The following is an 18,614-nucleotide window of genomic DNA, read 5'->3' as shown; positions in this document are numbered from 1 at the left end:
TTGACTTATGTTCCTAAAACATACTTGTCAACTTATTGTGCATTTTTTACATTTTATACATTTATGTATGGTGTGTTTTTAAATGCCCTAGTATTCTAATTTAAGAAATATTGTAATAACATTCAGTATAAATGGGATTGTTCCTGTATCAGGTCACTATAGACAAGGATATGCAATTAGTGGACCTCCTGCTGTTGCAGAACTACAAGTCCCATGAGGCCATAGTAAGACTGCGACAGCCACAGGTATGTCACCCAGAGACAGAGGAATGATGGGACTTGTAGTTTTGCAACAGCTGGAGGTCCACTAATTGCATATCTCCTCTATAGGAGATATATTTAAAGTCCCCTTTATATATATATATATATATATATATATATATATATATATATATACACACACACACACACACACACACACACACATATACACATATACATATATACATACAGTGGAACCTTGGATTACGAGCATAATCCGTTCCAAAACCAAAGCACTAGCATATCAAATCGAGTTTCCCCATAGGAGTCAATGGAAACAAAGATAGTTCGTTCCGCATTGACTTCTATTACATGCAATACCGCATGTGGCCAGAGGTGGGGGGGGGGTGCCGGAGAGCCTCGGAAATACTCGAGGACAGCTCGGCTGAACTCGTAAAGCCTCGGAAACACTCAGGAACGGAGTGTCTCTAAGTATTTCCGAATGGCTCCGAACCTTTCCGAGTGTCCCCAGCGCCCCCCTGCACCTCTGGCCAAATGCGGTACTGCACACCCCATTAGCTTCAAATCTGCTCGTTTTGCGAGACGACACTCGCAAACCGAGTCAGAATTTAAAAAAATTTAAAAAAATAAAGTTGCTCGTCTTTCAAAACACTCGTTAACCGCATTACTCCAAGGTTCCACTGTATATGGTTTGCTAGGAGGAAGGACACTCATAGGATAGGCAGTCTTTGCTGGGCCCGGCCCACCCCTGCTGGGCTCCTTATGGCATTACTCTCTGTACCCCCCTTACCTGTTCTTCTCCAATCAGAGGACAGCATATTCCATGTGTGTGTAGGTCATGAACTATGGCAAGGAAAAATCCATTTAGCCGATATAATAAAGACTTACCTCCATCGGTGTTGAGAAGCCGTATTTTTGTCGCTCAAGAACACAGACAAATTCCTAGAAGAAATGAAGACATAGATGGAGTATTATACCGGGTATGTGAAAAAAAAAGGACGACACAAACTGTCACTACATGGGGACACTTGTTACATGTATTGTGGGTAATTCAGAATGAATTGCACCGCAATGCATGTATTGTGTGTTACTGCAAGGCAATAGTGTTACTGGGTCCTTAGATTACAGTGTACTGTTCATTGCCTTATTGCTACTGAGGTGCCATTACGCCCTCGTTCACATTGAATACGCCTTTGAAATCGTGCGGCTTCATCTAAAAATTGCACAATTTCAAAGCGGCACGTCAGTGCGACTTCAGGTTGCGACTTGGAAGACACCTGTGGGGGCTTCATGCACAGATGTCTATGCAAGTCGCACCCGAAATCGCCAAAAGTAGTGCAGGAACCACTTTTTTTAAATGGATGTGGTACCGCAATAGGGTGCGACTTTTCAAATCGCATAAGAAGTCGCTCCAGTGTGAACGAGGGATAAAAAATGAATGGCACCTCAATGCAGTAACACATTGTCCCCCATACTGCACCAGTATAAATGGGCCCCAAAATGGTTTTATTTTATCAATCCTGAAGCTGCCGGTTGATGAGGACGTTGTGCTTTTTGTCTTATTCTTTCATTAAAGCAGAATATGAAGCGTCTTCATACCGACCTGCAGGATGGAGGGAAGGTGTGAGCAGGTGAGGAGCTCCCCGGTCCGGTCCGTCTTAGTCCGGTGCCAGACGCCTTTCACCACGTCCGCTATGAACGCGCGCAGGTTCTCCTGGAAGTCTTCATCCATATCTGTCATGGGGGGAGGGTAGAAGGGAGAGGGGACAATTATAATGCGACCGAGAGCCAAGACTGAGATTAGGGAAGAATATCATTACTAATCCAGTCTGAACATTGTGAGATTCTACCGGAGATTTCCACCACGGCGGAGCGCCAATGACGCGCCATTCTGGCACAAGGCCATCATTCAGCACTGAAATGCTTTCTCATGTGTCCTGCAATATAATCTGCTCTAAAATGCACCGTTAGGTCCTGTTCACGCCGGAATCACTGGTAGAATTGCGCAATTTTGCCAGCGATTCCAGAATCGCAGAAAAAAAGAGTGCGACGTGCTTGCGGCAACTTAAAATGGCACCATAACCGCGATTTTGGCAGGACAAATCTCGCTGCAATCGTGGCAAATCGCAACGCTGTCGCCCCCCAAAAGAAGCTCCGGCTCCTTTTCGAGCAACAAGTGTTGTAATTTGCCGCGATTTATCGCAAGAGCGATTGAGGTGCCGTTAAGCCTGCATTTCACACCTCGGTGCTTCGAATCGCGATTTGCGGCGATTCTGCCCACGATTTCAAAGCGCCGAGGCGTGAATGACCAATCGCAGAACCATGTTTCCTCCCTCCTCCTCGGCGGGCCAATCGGGTGTCTTCTCTTTTTCAGCCAATCGGAAAACGGGTCGCACACCCGCTTCTGATTGGCCGGCTTGAGGGTCAGTGTTTCAACAGGGAATATTCATTGTAACACATCTGGGTGGGATCAGAGCGCATCCTCTGCGACCCGAACCCACCCGATTTTGAAGCCTATTAGATCCTCTGGCCGCTGTAATTCATGCACCCGGTGCCCTGAAACAGGCCGGACGCATGAATAAGGGGTGGCCGCGTCAGCCATGAATCTATCCATTGCATATTGGGGGGGGGTGGAGCGGCGAGAAGGGGCAGCGCACGGGCGCCCCTTATGGAGGGGCCACCACTGCCTGAAACCGATACCTTTGCAGTGCGATTTCAGCCCATACAAAATCAATGGGCCCAAATCGCACTGCAAAGAATTGCATGCAATTTGAACCAGAACGCGGTGTAATTCCTGTCCGAAACGCGTCGCTCCTGTGTGAACCCAGGCTAAAGTCACTAAGACAAGCCTGAGTTTGCACAGGGGCAGTGCGGGAAACAGGGATTGTACAATGTTTCATTTTATGTTCTCTGTCCACCTTTTATTAGGTTTCATGTAATACCCATATCAAGGGGGTGTAACATAAAATATGGTCACATTCCCCCCACATCCCCAAACGCACACTGTCCCCAACCCCCCCCCCCCCCCGCCCTTTACCTGAATTTTAGGATGCCTCCAGGCAAACCCGGTTATATTTTTACATTTAGTTCCGCCCACACAGTCACATTCAACTCTTTTGCAGTGCGATTTGATCCCATTCATTTTGTATGGGGCTCAAATCGCACTGCAAAAAGGTATCGGTTTCAGGAACTGGAGCATTAGCACCAGTACTTGTATAAATGCTTAGTATCGGCACCAAGATCGATATTGGTGCAAACTTCGTTCACACTATAAATCGGATATGAATCGCACCACATTCCTGTACAATTCACGTGATTTAGTGCGGTGCGATTTGAATAGACTCTAATCGCACCGTATCCGCACCAAAGTCATGCATGTAGCAATTTTGGGAACGCACTGCAACCAGAGACCATAGTCGTTCATTGTACCATGCGATCCGGTGTAGGCAAAACGCACTGCATTTTGTGACCTGCATTTGGGGTGTCATTATGACTGCACTGACACCCACTGCAGATCGCAAGGGCAGTACAATTTGAATGCGATCTACGTGCATTTCCTGCACCGCATTCTACTGTGAACTGAAGTGATAAACTGAAAACCATAAAAATGATTACTTAGCGCCATGTGGGGGAGGGGGAGGGGGTCATTACCTTGAAGCCGCCCCTGACCCTCTCCTGTTATCCCTTTGCCTGGATGGGGGAGCAGGAAGCAGCGGGTGTGACTGCTTTTCAAGCCCCATAATACTTTGGGATAATTGCAGCCCTTCTGGAGTTTCTGGAAAAAAAAAGAGGGACATGTGTGACGAACACTAGAGCAGAACTCCATCCAACAATCACAGGATCAAAATGAAAAGAACATTAGAGAGATAAAACAACACATTGTGCTGCAACATTCAAATTCAATCTAAAAAAAATCCCTCCTGCAGTACTTTTTTTTTGTCCACTAGATGTCCTCAGCCTGATGACCAGCATTATTCAACACACTTTCTCTGAGCCCAGGTCATCCTAGACCAGTGATGGAGAACCTTGGTACCCCAGATGTTTTGGAACTACATTTCCCATGATGCTCCCCTACACTGCAGAGTGCATGAGCATCATGGGAAATGTAGTTACAAAACATCTGGGGTGGCAAGGTTCTCCATCACTGGTCTAGGATGACCTGGGCTCAGAGGAAGTGTTGAATAATGCTGGTCATCAGGCTGAGGACATCTAGTAGACAAAAAAAAAAAAAGTACTGCAGGAGGGATTTTGTTAGACCCACCCTCAGCCTGTGACTAGACAGGCATTTTCCAATGACCATTATATTACACACCCCATACCAGTATTATAATTACTATATTAATGAAATGCAACACTTGTATGAGTTTGCAGGACGTTTATCGGACGTTATTGTAGACTCCCTCATGGCCAACCCCAATGGTTGGGGAATCCTTCACGTGCCATTGTTATACTCCATGTGAAGCTTGCTTCCTCTGCTTCCGGGTCATCCTTGCTCCAAATGAAGTTCCAAAGGCGTCTTAGAAAACCCAAGACTCTTGGTGTTCTGGAGTCGTTAGGTGGTGGTGGGCTCTGTGCGGTGCCAGTTGCAAATGTCCTCTGCTCATTGGTAGTTGGTGATGGCCTCTGCATGGTCCTAGGTGGTGATGGCCTCTGCATAGTCCTAGGTGGTGATGGCCTCTGCATAGTCCTAGGTGGTGATGGCCTCTGCATAGTCCTAGGTGGTGATGGCCTCTGCATAGTCCTAGGTGGTGATGGCCTTTGCATAGTCCTAGGTGGTGATGGCCTTTGCATGGTCTCAGGTGGTGATGGCCTCTGCATGGTCTCAGGTGGTGATGGCATCTGCATGGTCCTAGGTGGTGATGGCCTCTGCATGGTCCTAGGTGGTGATGGCCTCTGCATGGTCCTAGGTGGTGATGGCCTCTGCATGGTCCTAGGTGGTGATGGCCTCTGCATGGTCCTAGGTGGTGATGGCCTCTGCATGGTCCTAGGTGGTGATGGCCTCTGCATGGTCCTAGGTGGTGATGGCCTCTGCATGGTCCTAGGCGGTGATGGCCTCTGCATGGTCCTAGGCGGTGATGGCCTCTGCATGGTCCTAGGCGGTGATGGCCTCTGCATGGTCCTAGGTGGTGATGGCCTCTGCATGGTCCTAGGTGGTGATGGCCTCTGCATGGTCCTAGGTGGTGATGGCCTCTGCATGGTCCTAGGTGGTGATGGCCTCTGCATGGTCCTAGGTGGTGATGGCCTCTGCATGGTCCTAGGTGGTGATGGCCTCTGCATGGTCCTAGGTGGTGGCATGCGATGTGTGGTGGCCAGTGGTGGCTCCTCAGCCTCATTCCAGTTGATGGCATACTATGCAGGGTGCCAGTGCGTTGTGTGCTCTGCCCTGATCCAGTTGAGGGCATACTATCCAGGAGGCCAGTCCATTGTGTGCTCTGCCCTGTTCCCATTGATGCCATCCTATGCAGTTTACCAGCTGGTATTCTGCTGTCTTCTGTGGCATTTGGCTCAGTCTGCATGGCGTAATCAGTTAGCTCAGGTCCACCAATCTGCGTGTTGCCACCTGCCTTGCTCATGCAGGGGCCTTTAGATTCCCCATGGTCCATTGAGGATGGCCTGACCCGACCGGCTGCGATGTATTGTACCATGGGCAGGGTGACCCCATACCTGAGTGACAGCTGGCGGGGGGTATAATTTTGATATTCTGGCTGGGGCATCTTGGCTTCTCTGGAGCAAGTCCTGCTTGGTTCCCACTCAGCATGCCAGTGTCCAGTAATGTCCAACTGCCACGTGTGACCTTCCAACTGCCATCACCTCACCCCGTCCATTGTAGATGAGGTCACTGCTGGGGGGGCCAGGCTTAGCTAGTGCACAAGGTGTACATCTACAGAACATTTCTACATATATATATAAATGAATGTCATCATTTAATCTGTAGAATTCTCAAAGCAAATAGAATTTTGAGCAATTAGATACTAATTGCTCAAAATAATCTAAATAAAACAATCTAAATAAAAGAGTGTATATAAATAACAATGTCAATTCATCAATTGTCTATAGCAGGGGTAGGCAACCTTAGCACTCCAGCTGTAGCAAAACTACAAATCCCATCATCCCCCTGCTCACTTGGGGTCACCCCTGTAGCTGTCTATCTTGCAATGCCTCATGGGACTTGTAGTCCCATAACAGCCGCAGTGCTTGAGGTTGCCTAACCCTGATCTACAGAATAGATATGGTTTATAGGGGTTGTCACCATACTGCATGAATCTCTCCAAACACCCCCAATGGCCTACAAAGGACCTCACAATAAAGAAGAAGTGAAGGCAAACCCCCCCCCCCCCCTCCCCCTCGAATAAATTGTTTTTTAGGTTGTAAGCAAAATGGTTAACAGTGCAAAAAAATTAGCAGTAAAGGAATAAGTATTAGAAAAAAAGCAATATAATAATTTTATTAATAATACTAATATAATTTAATTATATATAAAATTATTATATTTTTTTTTCTTGCCTTTTCTTTTTCTTTGTTTTGGGGCAGATTTTTGCCCAAGTGAAATAACGGTTACCCAAGTATAGATGCTTTTGTTGAACAGGTGGTAAGACATACTTACCGTATATACTCGAGTATAAGCCGACCAGAATATAAGCCGAGGCACTTAATTTTACCACAAAAAACAGGGAAAATGTATTGTCTCGAGTATAAGTCTAGGGTGGGAAATGCAGCAGCTACTGGTAAACAATGCCCATTTGCAGCCTCACTGTGTCCATCTGCAGCCTCACTGTGCCCATTTGCAGCCTCACTGTGTCCATCTGCAGCCTCACTGTGCCCATTTGCAGCCTCACTGTGTCCATCTGCAGCCTCACTGTGCCCATTTGCAGCCTCACTGTGTCCATCTGCAGCCTCACTGTGCCCATCTGCAGCCTCACTGTGCCCATTTGCAGCCTCACTATGTCCACCTGCAGCCTCACTGTGCCCATTTGCAGCCTTACTGTGCCCACCTGCAGCCTCACTGTATCCATCTGCAGCCTCACTGTGCCCAATTGCAGCCTCACTGTGCCCAATTGCAGCCTCACTGTGCCCAATTGCAGCCTCACTGTGTCCATCTGCAGCCTCACTGTGCCAATCTGCAGCCTCACTGTGCCAATCTGCAGTGTCACTGTGCCCACCTGCAGCCTCACTGTATACATCTGCAGCCTCACTGTGCCCAATTGCAGCCTCACTGTGCCCATCTGTAGCCTCACTGTGCCCAATTGCAGCCTCACTGTGCCCAATTGCAGCCTCACTGTGCCCTCCTGCAGCCTCACTGTGTCCATCTACAGCCTCACTGTGTCCATCTGCAGCCTCACTGTGCCCACCTGCAGCCTCACTGTGCCCACCTGCAGCCTCACTGTGTCCATCTGCAGCCTCACTGTGCCCATCTGCAGCCTCACTGTGTCCATCTGCAGCCTCACTGTGTCCATCTGCAGCCTCACTGTGTCCATCTGCAGCCTCACTGTGCCCACCTGCAGCCTCACTGTATTCATTTGCAGCCTCACTGTGTCCATCTGCAGCCTCACTGTGTCCATCTGCAGCCTCACTGTGTCCATCTGCAGCCTCACTGTGTCCATCTGCAGCCTCACTGTGCCAATCTGCAGCCTCACTGTGCCAATCTGCAGCCTCACTGTGCCCACCTGCAGCCTCACTGTATACATCTGCAGCCTCACTGTGCCCAATTGCAGCCTCACTGTGCCCATCTGTAGCCTCACTGTGCCCAATTGCAGCCTCACTGTGCCCAATTGCAGCCTCACTGTGCCCACCTGAAGCCTCACTGTGCCCACCTGCAGCCTCACTGTGCCCAATTGCAGCCTCACTGTGCCAATCTGCAGCCTCACTGTGCCAATCTGCAGTCTCACTGTGCCCACCTGCAGCCTCACTGTATACATCTGCAGCCTCACTGTGCCCAATTGCAGCCTCACTGTGCCCATCTGTAGCCTCACTGTGCCCACCTGCAGCCTAACTGTGCCCACCTGCAGCCTAACTGTGCCCACCTGCAGCCTCACTGTATCCATCTGCAGCCTCACTGTGTCCACCTGCAGCCTCACTGTGTCCATCTGCAGCCTCACTGTGCCCAATTGCAGCCTCACTGTGCCCACCTGCAGCCTCACTGTGTCCATCTGCAGCCTCACTGTGCCCAATTGCAGCCTCACTGTGCCAATCTGCAGCCTCACTGTGCCAATCTGCAGTCTCACTGTGCCCACCTGCAGCCTCACTGTATACATCTGCAGCCTCACTGTGCCCAATTGCAGCCTCACTGTGCCCATCTGTAGCCTCACTGTGCCCACCTGCAGCCTAACTGTGCCCACCTGCAGCCTCACTGTATCCATCTGCAGCCTCACTGTGTCCACCTGCAGCCTCACTGTATCCATCTGCAGCCTCACTGTGTCCATCTGCAGCCTCACTGTGCCCAATTGCAGCCTCACTGTGCCAATCTGCAGCCTCACTGTGCCAATCTGCAGTCTCACTGTGCCAATCTGCAGTCTCACTGTGCCCACCTGCAGCCTCACTGTATACATCTGCAGCCTCACTGTGCCCAATTGCAGCCTCACTGTGCCCATCTGTAGCCTCACTGTGCCCACCTGCAGCCTAACTGTGCCCACCTGCAGCCTCACCTTGTTTACGGTCTCCCGCTGTCCATTGTACTGTCGGGTTTGAGCCACAACAAAATGGCGACAACTCCGAAACACTGCATGCCGTTGTTGGGCCTCTAGAGGCGGTCGCAAGCGCTATCCAGACCTCTAGAGGCGGTCGCAGCAACAGCTCAAAGCGGCCCCAGAGAGACCGGAGAGCAGTAAGTGGGACCCTCACTCGAGTATCAGCACAAAAAAAAAAAAATGTGCTGAAAAACTCAGCTTATACTCAAGTATATAAGGTATATTGATTTTTTTTAGTACTTGGAAGTATTAGAAAGGATTGTCTTATTCATGTTCTATTCATGTTGTGATATATGGGATGAAGGTGTCCCATAATATGGGCTTTTTTAAATGTAACTTTGCAAAATGATTTAATAAAATGTAATGTGTAAAATAATATTAATAATAATAATATTATTATTTTAATACAGGATTTACATAGCACCAACAGTTTATAATATAATCAAATTTCATATGAAAGTAGGCAAGTTAAACCATATACTTTATTTTTGTAGTTTGGATAGAGTGGAGAAGGATTAGAACCCCTGTCAGTTTTTATTGCGGTCTGCGTCATCACAGAGAGCTAAAGAAAATCCCAAATTTTGGGTTGTCGCCAGATCAGGAATAAAGGGGGAACTTCCAATGGGGACACTAGTTCTGCTGACAAAACAGGGAGTCTCACTTTGGAGGGATTTCCTCTCACTTCCTGTTGTGGCTATGAGACAGGAAGTGAAGGGAAATCTACCCACTGGGGACACTGGACAAAAAAAAATAAAAAATTACTGACAAGGGTTATAACCTTCCAAAATAAAAAATACAAATAAAAGTTCTGCCTTTAGTTTTAAGATTATTGGAAACCACAAAAGGGCACTCTCTGTGCCTGGAGGAGAAGAGGTTTAACCCCTCCCCCCAACAGATTTCTTAACATGCTTAGCAACAGAGAGATAAAATCTATAAAAGACAGAAAAGGACAAAGACATCGGAGATACAGAGCCATGTACATGGTACTTGTATTTACCTCAATTTCCCGGTTGATATAAAAGCGAGCTGCGTCTCTATCGCAATTACTGGAGTCGTGCCAATCCCGGATCAATATATCCAGATACTAAAAGAGAAAATTAGTTTACTTTCATGGTAATGGGAAACTATATATATATTTTTTGATTAAACAAATATATGCATATTAATTTATTACTAGAAAAAATAAAAAATAAAAAAATAATATATATATATATAACATCGCTGGATAGAGATGGGGTTCAGGTAAGTAATTAAGGGGGCTGCTGCACACAGAAGGCTTTTTATCCTAACTGCTTGCCAACCGGCTCACGCCGATATACGTCGGCAGAAGGGCGCGTACAGGCAGAATAACGTACCTGTATGTTGCCCTTTAAGAAGCGGTTTGCAGGCACCGCGAGCTCCGCAAGTGTGATCGCGGGTTCCACGGACTCGATGATTGCGGGGATACCAGCGATCGTCTCACGGAGAGGAAGAATGGGGAAATGTAAATCAGCATCTCCCACCGTTCTGTCTAGTGACAGGACACTGATCACAGCTCCCTGTAATCAGGAGCAATGATCAGTGTCGTGTCACACATAGCCCCTCCCCCCCACAGTTAGAATCACTCCCTAGGACACACTTAACCCCTTCACTGCCCCCTAGTGGTTAACCCCTTCACTGCCAGTCACATTTACACAGTAATCAATGCATTTTTAATCGCACTGATCGCTGTATAAATGTAAATGGTCCCAAAATAGCGCCAAAAAAGTGTCCGATCTGTCCGCCATAATGTCGTAGTCACGATAAAAATCGTTGATTGCCGCCATTACTAGTAAAAAAAAAAAAAAATTATTAATACAAATGCCATAAAACTATCACCTATTTTGTAGACGCTATAACTTTTGCGCAAACCAATCAATAAACGCTTATTGCGATTTTTTTTTACCAAAAATATGTAGAAGAATACGTATCGGCCTAAACTGAGGAAAAAACATTTTGTCATATATATTTTTTAGGGATATTTATTATAGCAAAAAGTAAAAAATAATGCATTTTTTTCAAAATTGTCGCCGTTTTTTTGTTTATAGCGCAAAAAATAAAAACCGCAGAGGCGATCAAATACCACCAAAAGAAAGCTCTATTTGTGGGATAAAAAGGACGTCAATTTTGCTTGGGAGCCACGTCGCACGACCACGCAATTGTCAGTTAAAGCCACGCAGTGCCGAATCGCAAAGAAAACGCTCTGGTCTTTTGCCAGCCAAATGGTCCGTGGCTGACGTGGTTAATGCATAGAATGTACCTTCTGACTTTACAACCACTTTAAATCTGTACCTGTCCCCTGCAGTACGCTCTTTTAGCCACAAGATGTCCTCAGTCTTCTGGGATTCAATGACACCCTCAGGTGCTCAACCCAAAAGACTAAAGGACAAGCTGTGAGTGCAGGGTGTCACTGCCCGCCCCCCCCCCTGAGATGGCATTATCATGGCATCCTGCACTCACTGTATAATGGGGCAGAGAGGGGCACTGACATCGTAACTGCCCTCTGCATCCCCGAGTACCACCCAGCCCAGTCTGGAGAAGGGGGGCGAAGAGAGAGGAGGCCCTTGTGGTATCAGGTGACCAGTCTGACAACTTTAGAAAAGTATTCAAAAAATAAAAAAGCATAATAAAGCTTACTGGGGAATCTTCAGGGGGAAGGAAAAGGAGGGGACTGGTGGGAAGTGCTGAGGCCGCAGTTGAACTTTAAAGAAACAATGGATTTTGCTGCAGCAACCTCTTTATTTTCAGGAGAATTGGGAGAGACACTCACCTGCAGCCGCTGGGATCCGTACTCCTCCCCCATGTGCAAATACATCTGCCAAGAGATTGGCGCAGGTTAGAAAATATTACAAAAAGTATTATAAAGTCAGCTCAGCCAATCAATGTATCCAGAAATATAACAATGCAAAATGAACTCCGAGTGATCGGTAACAATCAGGAGAAACTTGATCAGAGTCACAAAGTCTATCATACCGATATGTACATCTGATGATGAGCGGCTGGGAGTTTATCATAGTCATCCTTCCTTATAAGAGACTAAAGCGCCATCTGGTGGAGGATACCTGCAGCTACACTTCACTGTTTTATAGGAGATGCCTTGGCATCCAGTCCCTATGAGGTCTCCAGATTTTCAGCTCTATTACCCAACATCCTTATCCACACCTTCTACCCACTTTGTAAATGTTACATGGCTGCCACCAGTATGACCACCGGAGTGCCAGGGTGGCAATCTAAAACACTCTGCAAAGGTGAAGCAGTCATTGGTAAGCGCTCACCTCCATGTAGTCCAACTCCGTCTCCTTCAGGCAACTGGCCACATTGAAGATCTAAATAGAATACAGATTAAATGGGTTAAATGTAGGATAATGATGAGCATTCTGTCTAATTTCTTATTTATATAAGGATTGTACTAGGTCTGTCCCCGCCATGTACACTATATTACCAAAAGTATTGTGACACCTGTCTTTACATGAACTTTAATGGCATCCCAGTCTTAGTCCGTAGGGTTCAATATTGAGTTGGCCCACCCTTTGCAGCTATAACAGCTTCACCTCTTCTGGGAAGGCTGTCCACAAGGTTTAGGAGTGTGTCTATGGGAATGTTTGACCATTCTTCCAGAAGAGCATTTGTGGAGGTCAGGCACTGACGTTGGACAAGAAGTCCTGGCTCGCAGTCTCCGCTCTAATTCATTCCAAAGGTGTTCTATGAGGTTGAGGTCAGGACTCAAGTTCCTGCACCCCAAACTCGCTCATCCATGTCTTTATGGACCTTGCCTTGTGCACTGGTGGGCAGTCATGTTGGAACAGGAAGGGGCCATCCCCAAACTGTTCCCACAAAGTTGGAACACCAGGAGAACACAATAACTCTGCAGGAAAAATTCCCCCATCAACAACCCGTGCTTGCAGGAAAGAAAATTGAACCATCTATGGCCAGTTTAAGACACTACAGGTATTGTCTCAAGTTACTTCTGTTATTATTGCAATTCATTCAAGGTCCTTTAGCAGCCAAGGGGAAAAGGCCAAAGTGCACTCACCACCCATGAGTCCTGAACTTGTTCAGTAGGTCCTGCCGTTTTTGCCACCCTCTTCCTGCTAACGTGCCAAAGGCAGCCACCTCTTCTGCCTAGCCCTTAGCCCAGCCCTGACTAGGTCTATTCCACAGCTAACCGGCTGGTTACAAAGAGAAACCATGAAATAGTCACATATTTATCTCACCAGATGGGAACTGATCAGCATGGACAACGCAGAGAGCTTAATGCAGCTTTCCCGGTCGCCCTCAATATCCAGCGATCCCTCTGTGTCCAGGATGTAGACTGCCACCTGAAAAGAGATAAATACAATGAGAGAACACAAAACAGCACCGTTTGCAGTCAGAGAAGACCACGTCATGGGTTCAAACTCTAGAAAAGCCATTCTCAGCTAGGGTTCCTCCCGAGATTGCTGGGGTTCCTTGAACTGTGACTAACTGACCTCTGATCTGATGGTGCCTACACAGTCCTCAGGCCAACACAACTTGGCAGAGCCATCTGCATTACATCTATGATATTCTTTAGCTGTGTGGATGGTGGACTTCTGAACACCATGTAAGAGGGTCATTCTTCCTACTGATTCCCAATGTAAGGAACATTCTTCTCACTGATCACCAATGTAAGGAGCATTCTTCTCACTGATCACCAATGTAAGGAACATTCTTCTCACTGATCACCAATGTAAGGAACATTCTTCTCACTGATCACCAATGTAAGGAACATTCTTCTCACTGATCACCAATGTAAGGAACATTCTTCCCACTGATCACCAATGTAAGGAACATTCTTCTCACTGATCACCAATGTAAGGAACATTCTTCTCACTGATCACCAATGTAAGGAACATTCTTCTCACTGATCACCAATGTAAGGGACATTCTTCTCACTGATCACCAATGTAAGGAACATTCTTCTCACTGATCACCAATGTAAGGAACATTCTTCTCACTGATCACCAATGTAAGGAACATTCTTCTCACTGATCACCAATGTAAGGAACATTCTTCTCACTGATCACCAATGTAAGGAACATTCTTCCCACTGATCACCAATGTAAGGAACATTCTTCTCACTGATCACCAATGTAAGGGACATTCTTCTCACTGATCACCAATGTAAGGGACATTCTTCTCACTGATCACCAATGTAAGGGGCATTCTTCCCACTGACCATCAATGTAAGGAACATTCTTCCCACTGATCACCAATGTAAGGAACATTCTTCCCACTGATCACCAATGTAAGGAACATTCTTCTCACTGATCACCAATGTAAGGAACATTCTTCCCACTGATCACCAATGTAAGGAACATTCTTCTCACTGATCACCAATGTAAGGAACATTCTTCCCACTGATCACCAATGTAAGGAACATTCTTCCCACTGATCACCAATGTAAGGAACATTCTTCCCACTGATCACCAATGTAAGGAACATTCTTCTCACTGATCACCAATGTAAGGAACATTCTTCCCACTGATCACCAATGTAAGGGACATTCTTCTCACTGATCACCAATGTAAGGAACATTCTTCCCACTGATCACCAATGTAAGGAACATTCTTCTCACTGATCACCAATGTAAGGAACATTCTTCCCACTGATCACCAATGTAAGGAACATTCTTCCCACTGATCACCAATGTAAGGAACATTCTTCTCACTGATCACCAATGTAAGGAACATTCTTCTCACTGATCACCAATGTAAGGAGCATTCTTCTCACTGATCACCAATGTAAGGAACATTCTTCTCACTGATCACCAATGTAAGGAACATTCTTCTCACTGATCACCAATGTAAGGAACATTCTTCTCACTGATCACCAATGTAAGGAACATTCTTCTCACTGATCACCAATGTAAGGAACATTCTTCTCACTGTGCCTCAATTAATTGGTTTTAGAGGGCGTTCCCCAAAATTATTTTCAAGGGCTCCTCATTGGTAAAATTGTTGAGAAAGACTGATCTAGAGGGTTCACCATCATCACTAATTGCACCCTGTACTCTCACTTATTACAATCTGGAGTAGAATCTTTGTGGGGCTACACGTGATACCTACCTACTGTAATAAAGACATTGCTTTTACCAAGTAATCAATAGTGCACAAGGTCTTGGAGGCAGCAGAGTAGACATAAACTCACACAGAGGAGTGGAAGGAAATCAGCCATTTTAAAAATGGGCTAGACTATCTTTTAGACCAGTGGTCTCTCAACTGCGGCCCAGGGGCAAAATTCCTGCCCCTGACACCAATGATGGCACACTCGCCCTCTCACTGACACCAATAATGAAGTATTATTCCTCATAGACACCAATGATGGGTCATTTTTACCAAAGCCAGGACATTTTCTACTCCCACTGGCCACAGTCTGACCCCTCTGAAGGAGAGATAGTAAACTGGCCCTTTGTTTAGAAAAAGTTTGGAGACCCCTGCTCTAGACTATCCATCCTATCCTCATTGGATCCACCAATGGAAGGTGGTTCACATGACACAGAGAGACTAATAAGCGTTGTATGTCTCACCTTCTCTCCCTTGTTGCCCAGTATGAATGGTCTGCTCCACATCCACAGACCCTTTGTAGTGCTGTCAATGCCAGATCTCCATTCAAACCCTTGCAGAGGCTCGTCTTCTGCCCCCAAGCTGAACTCTTCGCCCCTCTCCTAAAGAAAAAAAAAAAGTTTTCCACAAGCTGCTTCTAATTTTCTATAACAACATGTACAATCTCATCGAGTTTTTCTAGGTTTAAATTTTGTTTATGGGCATCGTGCTGGGCAAACTAACAGCTTCACCGTAGTGCAGGAAATCCTAAAGTGAACCTGTGGCCAGGCCATGGACTTTAACCAGTTCAGCCCTGGACCATTTGGCTGGCCAAAGACCAGAGCACTTTTTGCGATTCGGCACTGCGTCGCTTTAACTGACAATTGCGCGGTCGTGCGACGTGACTCCCAAACAAAATTGACGTCCTTTTTTTCCCCACAAGTAGAGCTTTCATTTGGTGGTTTTTGATCACCTCTGCGGTTTTTATTTTTTGCGCTATAAACAAAAAAAGAGACAGTTTTGAAAAAAAACGCATTATTTTTTACTTTTTGCTATAATAAATATCCCCCAAAAATATATATAGAAAAATTTTTTTTCCTTAGTTTAGGCCGATACGTATTCTACATATTTTGGTAAAAAAAAAAAAAAATCGCAATAAGCGTCTATTGATTGGTTTGCGCAAAAGTTATAGCATCTACAAAATAGGGGATAGATTTATAGCATTTTTATTATTATTTTTTTTTTTTTTTTTACTAGTAATGACGGTGATCTGCAATTTTTATCGTGACTGCGACATTATGGCTGACACATCGGAGAATTTTTACACATTTTTGGAACCTTTGGCATTTATACAGCGATCAGTGCGATTAAAAATGCATTGATTACTGTAAAAATGTCACTGGCAGTGAAGGGGTTAACACTAGGGGGCCGTGAAGGGGTTAAGTGTGTCCTAGTTTGTGTTCTAACTGAAGGGGGGAGGGGACTGTGCAGGGAAGATAACAGATTGCCTGTTCATACTCTGTATGAACACATGATCAGTCTCTTCTCCCCTCAGAGAACCGGAAACTGTGTGTTTACACACACTGATCCCAGTTTTCGGTGTGCCCCAAGCGATCGCGGGAGACCGGCGGTGATCGAGAACGCCGGGCACTTGCATCGGCTTGGAGGGCGAGCGCCCCTTAGTGGCCACTGGGCAAAGCGACGTTACATAACGTTGTTTAGCCCAGCCGTGCCCTTCTGCCGCAGTACAACTGCGGCGGCTGGTCGGCATGTGGTTAAGGTATTTTAATATTCTTATCTTAGCATAAATTATCTGTAAATTTATTTACCGTATATACTAGAGTATAAGCCGACCCGAATATAAGACGAGGCACCTAATTTTACCACAAAAAAACTGGGAAAACTTATTGACTCGAGTATAAGCCTAGGGTGAGAAATACGGAAAAGAGGGTCAACAATGCCCATGTGCAGCCTCACTGTGCCCATTTGCAGCCTCACTGTGCCCATTTGCAGCCATAGGTCCCCCGAACTTCAAACTCGGTACTTAAGGGTTCCTAGATGCCCCCTAGCTGCAGCCAAAATTTGGGTTTTCTGGACCCAAAGGGTCCCGAAATGACATTGCTGCAGATGGACACAGTTGACTAAATTTGGGGCCCCGTATCTCGGGGCCACTTGGTGCTAGGTACCCCAAATTTGGCGTGCAAACCCAGTGGAACTAGCACTACAACATGTTGCTAGCACCAAGTGGCCCTGAGATATGGGCCCCAAAGTCGGTTCGGAAAATGTCAAGCACTTTTCTGCAGCAGAGAATGACATGTTCATAACTGATTTTGGGGCCCCGTATCTCTGGGCCACTTGGTGCTAGGAACCCCAGATATGTTGTAGTGCTAGTTCCACTGGGTTGGTACACCAAATTTGGGGTTCCTAGCACTAAGTGGCCCTGAGATACGGGGCCCCAAAGTCGGTTCAGAAAATGTCATTCTCTGCTGCAGAAAAGTGCTTGACTCGAGTATAAGCCAAGGGGGGCATTTTCAGCACAAAAAAATGTGCTGAAAAACTCGGCTTATACTCAAGTATATACGGTATTTATTTTTTATGGGGGTGGGGGCAGAAAGACTTTCCAAACCGGCAAAATTCATCTGAAAATGGAGCAAATGAGCGGAGAAACAAGTGGGTAGAACTGTAGGAACAGATGTAGCAAGATTTTTGATTCTGACCTTTATCACCAGGCTCCATAGCGTCAGGGCACAGGGCCCGCGAATACAAGGTCATGGGTCCCCGGTCTCTCACCTGGCTCTCCAGGGCCCTCATAATGTAATTCATCAGGAAGGATTTTCCCCGACGCTTCTCCCCAATTACGCAGAGCATGTAGACCGGGTAACTTGATAACGCAGAGCTCATGAAGCAATCATTCATGACCGATTCATCCAAATGTAGGCAGCCACTGCCATCCGTCCACACCAGCTGTACCGGGTACCCATGATCTGAGAATACCGGAGACTCCTGGAGGAAAGAGAGAACATCCAGAATAGTGACATTATATCCGATTAAGAGCACTTAGGTGTTCTTTTGCTCATGAACTCCAGCAGTACCCCTACGCAGTCTTACAAATCCCCACACTAGGCCCATTAATCACATACTTCTTTCTATTACTCATACATCTAACTAAGGTGGAGTAGAGTTTTGTTCATCTTCAGAAGTTTTTTTGAGGGTGGTTCCTGGTGGGAAAGGGGATTCCTTTAATCTTCTGAAACATCTATGCCAGGGTTTCTCAACCAGGGTTCCGTGGAACTTTAGGGTTCCTCCAGAGGTTGCTAGGCGTTCCTTGAGCAATCAGTAATTTCTTCCTCTCAGATAAGTTCCCACTGACACCAATGATCTTTTTAGCTATGTGTAAAGGGGTAATTCTTCACAATGACCAGAAGTGTAAGGAGCATTCTTCCCACTGACCATCACACTAATGTATCATGAGATGTAGATATCATAATTTTTAGCAGGGGTTCTGAGACCGGAAAGACATTTCAAGGGTTCCTTTGTGTTGAAAGGGTTGAGAAAGGCTGATCTAAGCAGTGCTAGAGGGCATAGGCCCCGGTATCCTTTGTAGCAAGGTCCCCGACCCCTAGAGGCCT

The 18,614-nt window shown here is 46.3% G+C and overlaps 1 protein-coding gene across 2 annotated transcripts in view; it reads right to left on the bottom strand.

Annotated features, from left to right (window-relative positions):
* The window catches only part of LOC141148270 (RING finger protein 112-like), a 39,434-nt gene that overhangs the window by 8,862 nt on the left and 11,958 nt on the right, over positions 1-18,614 (bottom strand). The window contains exons 3-11 of one of the 2 annotated variants that reach the window (XM_073635537.1): positions 17,776-17,988; positions 15,471-15,608; positions 13,138-13,242; positions 12,199-12,249; positions 11,694-11,738; positions 9,903-9,989; positions 3,873-3,996; positions 1,825-1,955; positions 1,110-1,163 (exon numbers count right to left, since the gene is read on the bottom strand). In XM_073635537.1, the coding sequence (XP_073491638.1) occupies positions 1,110-1,163; positions 1,825-1,955; positions 3,873-3,996; positions 9,903-9,989; positions 11,694-11,738; positions 12,199-12,249; positions 13,138-13,242; positions 15,471-15,608; positions 17,776-17,988 (948 nt within the window). The remainder of the gene's footprint in view (positions 1-1,109; positions 1,164-1,824; positions 1,956-3,872; positions 3,997-9,902; positions 9,990-11,693; positions 11,739-12,198; positions 12,250-13,137; positions 13,243-15,470; positions 15,609-17,775; positions 17,989-18,614) is intronic. The other variant, XM_073635539.1, reaches the window with a different exon arrangement.

This window comes from Aquarana catesbeiana, linkage group LG06, assembly GCF_042186555.1.
Source record: "Aquarana catesbeiana isolate 2022-GZ linkage group LG06, ASM4218655v1, whole genome shotgun sequence".
NCBI lineage: Eukaryota > Metazoa > Chordata > Amphibia > Anura > Ranidae > Aquarana > Aquarana catesbeiana.
This window is presented reverse-complemented; position numbering and strand designations above follow the sequence as displayed.